The 10,000-nt window shown below is 38.6% G+C and overlaps 1 protein-coding gene across 1 annotated transcript in view; it reads left to right on the top strand.

Moving 5' to 3' along the window:
• The window catches only part of LOC144956153 (uncharacterized), an 18,432-nt gene that overhangs the window by 7,268 nt on the left and 1,164 nt on the right, over window positions 1-10,000 (top strand). Inside the window, exons 2-3 of the mRNA XM_078886538.1 lie at window positions 7,954-8,217; window positions 8,713-8,929. Coding sequence (XP_078742664.1) covers window positions 7,963-8,217; window positions 8,713-8,929 — 472 coding nt within the window. The 5' untranslated portion in view covers window positions 7,954-7,962. The remainder of the gene's footprint in view (window positions 1-7,953; window positions 8,218-8,712; window positions 8,930-10,000) is intronic.

The raw sequence follows: 10,000 nt of genomic DNA, 5'->3' as shown, positions 1-10,000 counted from the left end.
ACAGGAAGGTCCATCTGAATCTGCACCCACTTTAGAAATATTATTTACAGAACGTCTTCTGGATCACTGCTGAATTTTCAACCTAATGTTATCGTTCATGTCAAAATCTTCACGAGTGAAGATGGACATTAAAGGAAGATGCAGATCAGATGAAGTCTTTGGTTTGAGAAGTTTTGGCAATTTTAATGGGCATTTCAATAGATAGTTCGAAGTTGACGTCACTTCGTTATTGTTTTTTTTTTTTTTGTTTTTTTTTTTTGCCATCCGTTATGAGTAATTCTCACTAAACTGTATTAACCTGACTATACACGATCATGGTTACACAAACTTTTGTGTGTTGGTCCGTTATACTTCCGGATGGCAATGTTGTGAGCTCCCTAGCCAAGCGCATACTATCTATAGATCTGTGAAATAAATGCTTTTTTGGCCAAAACTGAGAAGAAGAAGAAAAAAAAAGAGTTTTGTCATTGTATTTATGGAGTAATGTCAGCGTGTGTCCAATGTCCAATCATTATCACACATGTGGAGCAATAAAGATTATCACAGTTTGAGATGTGTTGTACATATTACACGGTGGACAGTTGTTGCAAGCAGCACGTCTGTGTTTGTGTCTATGGTTGTTTGTGTCTGTAGTATGTGTGCGCGCGCGTGTGTCTGTCGTCTGTATGAGTTCGTAGGCACGTTTGTATAGATAGAATGCGCTTGGCTAAGAAGCTCATAACATTGCCATCCGGAAGTATAACAGACCAACACACACAACTGTGTGTAACCGTGAACGTTTAAAGTCAGGTTAAATACAGTTCAGTGAGAATAACTCACAAACGCGGATGGCAAAATATAACAACAAAGGCTTGAGTGACGTCATCTTCTAACTATCTATAATGTGTATAAATAATATGTGGGTGGTTGTGTTTGTATGAGAAAGTGTGTTTGTTGTGTGTAGTTGCATTTGGGTACAATAATATTGATGCATTGAGTTTAGCCAAAAAACTCACAATAACCTACCACCCGGATATAACATACCAAAAACACAAACTATGTGTAACCTTGAACGTGTAGAGTCTGATAAATTCAACTTAGTGAGAACTGCTGGCGAAAAACAATAACAAACAGCTGAGTGATGTCGTTTTCGTTCTATCTCTTGTAACAACAAAAAGTCGAGTTCAATATATAGACAGTATGCGCTTGGCAAAGAAACTCATAACATTGCCATCCGGAAGTATAAACTGTGTGAATCCATGAACGTTTATAGTTGGGTTAATACAGTTCAGTGAGCATTACTCATAAACGCGGATGGCAAAAAACAATAACAAAGACCAGCGTGACGTCATCTTCGAACTATATATATATATATATATATATATATATATATATATATATATATATCCTGTAGTCCCTATTGTTTAGTTGGTAGAACTCTCGCTTCAGAATCAAAGCGACCGAGGTCAATCCCCGGGTCGAGATCTCACTGTCCACCCAGAAGTGATTGGGTAGCTAGTTCTGATAGAGCTGGCTGAAAGCACTTTGCGGTAGACTAGCGTCCTATACAAAGGATACCAAGCACTTACTATTTATTGTCTGTTTCACGCTTTAGAAACTCCGGCCCCATGAGCTTAGGGCTTCTAAAGGACTTTTCTTTCTTTTTTAAAAATCTGGTTCATCTCGACAAAATACCGTGTTGAGACGATGGGTCACCATTTCTTTCCGACCATTAATCAGTCAACTGCCGTGCAATGGCACGTATTTAAAGATTTGGCCAGAAAAGTCGTCCTTCAAATATGGATCGATTTTAATTATAACCCTCTTCTCGGCAAATTATTATACTCCCAAAACTAGGACTTCGAAAAGTCTTCCTTAAAGTCCCAGGTTTGGAGTTTTTTTCCCCCAAGACCAGGGTAATCTTAATCGATCGATATTTGAAGGATGAGTTTTCTGGCCAAATGTTTAAATACATATGTGATCCATCGTCTCAAAACGGTATTGAGTCGGAACGAACCATATGCTTAAAAACCGAATTAAATGTTAAACTGGTCAAAAATATAAATTGTTGGCATTAGCACCCTAGAATATGGGATCCATTCTCCTCAATAAAACATACAAACTCAAGTCTGATATTTCTGGCTATAAATTCAATTTTCAACATCTTAACCATCCCGACTTAATACCGTTTTGAGGCGAAGGGTCACATATTCTTTTCCAGAGTAAGGCAGTTGAGGTCGCGTTCTCTTCATTAATATCCCATACTACTACGAGGCCAACAGCTCAGTGATCGCTTATGTTTGTTTTGTATTGATTGCCATGGCAACCGTTCGGACGTGATAAACAACCTGGACAGTATCCCCTTTAACTCACTCAATCCTAGAGGTTTTTTTTGCTACTTTTCAAAAATTGGAAAAAAAAAATGTATTAAAAATGAGCATGTACAAAGATAGTTTTATTTAACTACCATTAAGATGAATGACTCCAACTATAACAAAGAAAGTATTGGACTGGGACCCTCAGGGCAGAAGATCAAGGGGAAGGCCACGAGGAACATGGGGAAGAATTAAAGAAGCTGATATACAGAGAAGTGATAAGACATGGAATGAGATGCAAATAAAAAAGTTAGCTCAGGATAGAGATGGCTGGAGGCTGTTTGTCTGTGGTCTATACCCTGACCCAGGGTGAAAAAGGCAATGATGATGATGATGATGATGATGATGATGATGATGATGATGATGATGATGATGATGATGATGATGATGATGAAGATGTAAAAACTAAAAACATTAGCTTTGATACTACGCCTATAATTTGTCTCATAAAAATGTAATAAATTATAGGCAAGGGATAAAAGTAACCCGGGTAAACTACAGATATAGTCGGTGTTAGGGTTGAGTGAGTTAATAATACAAAAATAATGGTTAAGGCTCTCGATGTCCGTGTCATAATAATAATCGATAGTGGCTTAGATAAGTAGAAAACTATAAATAGTTCGAAGTTGACGTCACTCGGGTCTTTGTTATTGTTTTTTGCCATCCGCGTTTATGAGTAATTCTCACTGTATTACCTTGCCTATAAACGTTCATCGTTACACATAGTTTTGTGTGTTGGTCCGTTATACTTCAGGATGGCAATGTTGTGAGCTCCTTAGCCAAACGCATACTATCTATAGATAGTTCGAAGTTGATGTCACTCAGGTCTTTGTTATTGTTTTTTTTTGCCATCCGCGTTTATGATTAATTCTCAGTAAACCTGCCTATAAACTTTCATAGTTACACACAGTTTTGTGTGTTGGTCCGTTATACTTCCGGATGGCAATGTTGTGAGCTTCTCAGCCAAGCGCATATTATTTATTATCTATATTTGTTGAGCGCTCTTTCATATCACGAGGAAGGGCCCAGAGCGCTTTACAGGGGCATCAACAATTCAATTTGGAAAATAATACAGTCTTAAGATGCTTTTTAAACATATCTATCTTCCAATGAAGTGTGCCGTATTTCTTTTGGAAGTTTGTTCCAGAGGGTTGGGATGTTTCTAGAAAAGGATTGTTCTCCACGGGACTCGTAAGAGTTCTTTCCTAGGGTGACAGGCAATTTTCCTATAGGGCTGAAATTGACTAGAAATAGAAATACTTTTGAGATTGGCAAGCAGTTGAGATTTCGGGCTTTGTCATGCCGACAGCAGCCTCTTATGGTTCTCACACTACTATGTTATGACGATCGACCCAATCAGCAAAGTCCGGTCCGCATTCGTGCACCGTCGCGAACCCGCCGGGTAGCATCGTCACAACACACCTTTCGACTAAATGCTCTGCCGTCTCGGGTTCTTGCCCACAGCGGGTACATATTGGCAACCAATGTTCTCAGCACACGACGTCTTCGTCAGAATGATTCCTTGGTGATAGTTTGTTTGTCAGGATGTCGACATTCCGGTTGTCCTCTATGATAAACAAACTGTTTTCAGACAGATATTATTATGATGGAAAGTCATGGGTTTTGTCTTAAATTGAACATTAGTGACCCTTCTTCTTCTTCTTCTTCTTCTTCTTCTTCTTCTTCTTCTTCTTCTTCTTCTTCTTCTTCTTCAAGTCCCAAAGTCTGTGCCAAATATCGGTGATCATGGTAAGCCATTCATCTCTCTGATCAGATAACCTCGGAAGACTAATATTACTCTTCTCTTTCTTTGTCACCCAGCTGTTCAAACTATTCAAATATGTTTTTCTTGGTCTACCTTTACTCTTTTTACCTTCTATCTTTCCTGTGAGAGCAAGATGTTCAATACATTGATGTCGATTTAGGTGCCCTAAAAATTGCACTTGTCTTTTTCTTATTGTACGAATTAATAACCTTTTAGTTTCAGCTTGCTCTAATATTTCTTCATTAGTTTTCTTCTCTGTACATGAGATTCTTAACATCCTTCTAAGAAACCACATTTCTGCTGCCTCCAATTTCTTTCTGTCTTCTGTAATTGTCCAGCTTTCACAGCCATATGATAATACTGAACATACATAGGCCTTCAAAACCATATGTTTTGTTGTCATTGAGATATTGTGGTTTTTGAAAATTAGACTCGTTTTATTAAAACTATCTTTAGCTATTGCAATTCTTCGTTTTATTTCTGTGCTACATCTGCCATCTGAAGTTATTATGTTTCCAAGAGATTTAAATGTCTGAACTTGTTTTATAGTTTCTCCTTTGCTTATTAAGTTAAATGTTGGATTTCTTTCTCTCCTTGATACAACCATGCATTCTGTCTTTTTTACATTTAAGTATAACCCCATTAGTGACCCATCGTCTCAAAACGGTATTATCTCGGGATGAGTCTGACCCGTCGGTATGGTCTCTTAAAGTGAATTTATTAGAGTTAAAAGAATAAGGAATAGGAGCTCTGATTTGGTTGCAATGTAAGAAATGGCATTTGTAACCCGTCGGTTCGAAATGGTATTATGTCGGGGTTGGTTATATGCTACAAATTGAAGGCTGGGTTTCCATACCTCTTTAACTCACTAAACCCTAACATCGACAATATCCTTAGTATACCCGGCTTACTTTTACCCCTTGCCTCTTTATTACATTTTTTCAGAGACAAATTATAGGCGTAGAATCAAAGCTAATTTTCTTAGTTTTACATGTTAATGGTAGTTGAATCAAACTATCTCTGTACATGTTCATTTTTATTACATTTTTTTCCAGTTTTGAAAAATAGCAAAAATCTCTAGGATTGAGTGAGTTAAGTCGATTTTTCTACTTTTTGAGATTTTACACCTATATTAAAACGAACATTTTATTTAAAGCATCAGATGACACCAGAATTTCCCTAGATTTGTCTGAATTTAAAGTTTAAATATGATAAACCTCGCCCTAGCTCACTTTGCGGCGCTGTACTGCGGCTGACGCCTGGGTTATTCCAGTCTTCCCCTGGAAGAGACCCTAAAGACAAATTTCCCATTGGAGATGAATAAAGGGAATTCTATATTTTATATTTATAAAATAATAAACCGAATGAGACATTTTAAGGGAAATAATCTTCAATATCTCAAAATTCTGGCAAAAATGGAGTTCGGGATTTTTGGAAAACAACTCTTCAATTGAATCTGTAGTCAAAATATGAGAGTTCGTTCAAGTTTTTAGGTTTTATTAAGAAAAATGAATACCATCTCTTAACCTGCCAAAAACTAAAAGATTAAAGTGTAGCGCCCCTTTGTTGGAAGTCGCGTCTTGACAACCGACAGACGCTATCGCCATTATACCAATCTCATAATGGAGAAAACTAAAGAATAGGTCTACGTTGATTATGATATGCATTTTTGTACAGAAATTATGAACAGGGAATGAGATTAGCGGAAGAGTAGTGTCCCTTGATTGGACGTCACCGGCGGAGAAGTTATTTTTGTAAACAAGCCGAAGCTTCGTCTCCAACTACAAGCCAAGCGCTCCAAATACAAAATTTATTATTCATATTTCTTTAGTTTTCTCCATTATGAAATGTTAACAAAATATGATGTAGACTACAAATTAAAAATAAAAGATGTTGATAAATAATACAATACGATGAGACAACCCTTCCTAAACTTAATGAACTTCCCGCTAATGATTTGTACTAATAATGGCGATAGCGTCTGTCGCTGGTCAAGACGCGACTTCCAACAAAGGGGCGCTACTCTTAAATCTGTTTTGAAATCTCATTCCCTATAATGATTTTTGCATTTGGAGCGCTTGGCTTGTAGTTGGTTTGTTTACAAATAACTTATCGGCCGGTGACGTCCAATCAAGGGACGCTACTCTTCCGCTAATCCCATTCCCTATTCATATCCTTTTATCTATATTATCTAATTTAAGTATTTGGTTTATCCCGACATAATACCGTTTTGAGACGGTGGGCCACATTTATTCTCCACTATGACGAATAGAAACTATCGCCAAGTTTCATATTTGTAGCGTTGTGCGTTCATTTTGCAAATGATGACAAAGCTATTCCACGACAGGATACCGCTGTGAGACGGTGGGTTACAATTTGTGTGGGTATTTTGCAGTACCAAGCTTTCCCCCCGTCCCAATACTACTGCGGCTATGTGGTCTTGTGGTATGGCACTCGCTTTCGGATCGGAAGGTCCTGGGTTCGAGCCTCGCTCGGCGCATAGTTGAGTCCTTGGAGAAGGCTCTTTACTCACATTCTTTCACCGTACTCAGGTGTAAAATGAGTTCCTGGCCGTTGTCTCTGTCAGAAAAAATTGTAATATCCTCTAACAGGCGTCATGTCCCGACCTACATATTAAATGTTGCTGTTGGCCAGGGACTATTTGTAAAGCGCTTTGAGCACGTTAAGTGGATATTGCGCTATATAAATGCTCAATTATTTTTTGGAAGACTCATTCATTCAATCCTCTCCGGGCCTGCTGGCACTTGAGGTGATGCAAGGGATCTCCACCTGGTCCTGTCAGCAGCTATTCTTGGGGCCATCTCGAGGGACAGACCTCTCGGCTTTAGGTCCTTCTCTACGGTACGTCTCCAAATCTCCCTTGGGCGGCTTCGCTTCCTCTTTCCTTGGGGTGTCCATCGCAGAGCATTTCTTATCAGTGATTCATCAGGTCTGCGACAGACATGCCCCAACCATTGCCATCTTCTCCTTTTAATGAGACTCTCCAGAGACTCCACTTCAGCTCTCGCTCTCATGTCCTCATTTGAGATTGTGTTTGGCCAGAATATCTTGAAGATTCGTCGCGAGCATTTGTTTTGGAATACTTCAAGTTTCTGGATGTTTCTCTCTGTGATCTTCCAACATTCTGATCCATAGAGCAAAACGCTCAAGACATTACTTTTAAAAATCTTAATAGTTTTAGTGCTGGAATATAATCCCGTTGCTCTCCTAATCACTACTTTGAGACGATGAGTGAGAATTTGTGTGTGTTTGACCTCTAGGTTGAATTGGTCCAAGGTGAAAAAATAATCTTTAAACTTGAGCTTTTATATAGCGCAATATCAACTAAACGTGCTCGATCGAAGCGTTTACAAAGGGTCCCTGACCAACAGCAACACCGTAACAAGTAGATCGAGACATGACGCCTGTTAGGCGATATTACTATTTTTTTCGGACAGAGACAACACTGTTAACGGCCAGGTACTCATTTTACACCTGAGCACGGTGAGAAAATGTGAAAAAGAGCCTTTTTCAAAGACTCAACTATGCGCCGAGCGAGGCTCGAATCCAGGAACCGAATTTCGGTGAAATGAGAACCTGGTCGTTAAAAGCGTTGTCTCTGTCGGAAAAAAAAATGTAATATCGCTTAACAGGCGTCATGTCTCATTCTGCATGTTACGTGTTGCTGTTGGTCAGGGACCCTTTGTAAAGCGCTTTGAGCACGCTTAGTGGGTATACGCTATATAAAAGCTCAAGTTTTTTTGTTTTTTTTTAAAATAAATTAAAGCTGTATATAAATTGTCATAATATTTTAAAATCTATTTTCATTCCTAGACTTCCAAAATGAGGAAAGGATTTCGTCCCAGTCTTGAACCCCCAACCAGCAGGCGAGTCAACCTCGACGGAAGAAGGCCACTGTTTTGTGTTGTCATGACAACAGCCGTCATCCTTCTCATCGCCGCCATCTTTGGTGTGTCCGCAGTCAGTCTTCATCAACATCGGTTCGGTCAAAACAACCTCGCCTTCCACGCTGGTGACCAGATGTCGCTATTTACAGTGTCGGGTGACTTAACAGCCGTGTTTTGTGATGAATATCAGGTAGAGTGTTACTTTTTATAGTCTTTTGGTATGACACCACAGTTGGCAGGTTGGCCTTTTCTAGGCCAGATTCCACAATTTTGGTCTTTTTGAAATGTACTGGGCCTTTTCTAAGAACGCTTGGCCTTTTGGAAGACTTAACGGCTGTTTTGTGAGGAACATCAGGAAATGTAAATGTTGCTGCTCGAAGCTCGAAGAAATAAATAACAATGTGAAATTGGATGCCTGGGCTATTCCAGTTTTCCCTTGGAATAGACCCCAAAGACAAATTTCCCCGTGGGGACGAATAAAGAGAATTATTATTATTATTATTATTATTATTATTATTATTATTATTATTATTATTATTATTATTATTACTATTGCAAGAGAACCAAAGTTCGTATTTTTTAATAATTTTAATTCTAAATTCACTGTTCAGGGTTTGAGTTTGATTAATCCCGATTCACTCCAGTTTTGAGTTGATTGGTCGCATATTAATTCAATTGTCTTCAGATAACTCTGATGGAACAAGACAAAGCTTTCTTGCTGAGCCATCGAGCTAAAATCAACCAATCGCTGATCTCCACGTCATCGTTTGACCTCCATCACGAGCCCAGCAGACGTTACACCTTCTTAGAAGTCTATCTTCTCCCGGGGTCCACGTTGGAAGTCGGGGCCTGTCGGGAAAATGGATCATTAGCCGAAAATATACACGTACTTCTCATCGAAGGTAACTGTCAGTTATACATTTCAAGGGGGGGGGGGGGGGGGGGGGGAGGGGGGATAACATGAAGCGATGCGATTCGACTGGAAAACGGTTCGAGGACGACGATGAACTGAAATCAGTTATTGAGAATTGATCCAAATGTATTGACGTTAATTTTTTTTTTTCCGGAGGCCATGTTTGCCCTTCTGTTGCGGTGGAAAAAATGCATTGATAGGCAAGGCAATCGCGTACAGAAGTAGACAAATGGGATGTACATCTGCTATGATGTAAGTTTCACTACATTTGATCAACAAATATTTGTGCTACGGCTTTACTCACCTTAATTCTGGGACAGTCCTCATTCATGGCGCCTGTTGTAAGGCGATATTACATTTCTTTTTGGACAGAAAAACAAAACAAAACGCTGTTACGAGTAAGATCCAGCGACTCATTTTTCACTTGAGTGCAGTGAATGAATATGAGTAAAAAGTCTTTTTCAAGAACTCAGCTTTTTGCCGCGTAACTCTCTCCTTACCAGCCATTTTCAGGATTTTCCCAAAACTTCATACCTACCTAACACAAAAATAGATTTTTTATCACTCAAACACAATCGCAGTAAGTTCTTGCGATAAATAATGTCTTTAGCAAAACATGCTCTACACTGTTCATTTTCTTTAAATTTTATGATGTACAAAAGAAATTTGAATAAGAAAAATGTTGGTTGTATCGTAACGAATGGGATGATTTTCCTATAGTTGGTAAGGAGAGGGACCTACATATTCTATGGCGAGTGTTATGCTCGATCACGAAGCCATGTTAAAGAATTAAAAAGAAAATAAATACAAGACACTTGCAATAAAAAAATAAATGTTAACCTTTTTATCAATATTGTGTTTGTATTCTCACCGAAACCCTATTATTCACCTCAACAACTTCTAGTATTCATGTTGAAATGAAGGAGACATTTGAAATCGGTTAAAAACGCAACTGTCTCTTTCAAAGCTACTGGACAACACTGTGTATAACATGAAAAGACAAGAATAAAATGTAATTTAACTCACTCAATCCTAAAAGAATTTTGCTACTTTTCAAAAT

Source organism: Berghia stephanieae, chromosome 10, assembly GCF_034508935.2.
Source record: "Berghia stephanieae isolate SIO BIC M18660-M18661 chromosome 10, UCSD_Bste_1.3, whole genome shotgun sequence".
In the NCBI taxonomy this organism is placed as follows: domain Eukaryota; kingdom Metazoa; phylum Mollusca; class Gastropoda; order Nudibranchia; family Aeolidiidae; genus Berghia; species Berghia stephanieae.
Note: the sequence above shows the minus strand (reverse complement) of the source record. Positions and strands in the feature narration are given on the sequence as shown.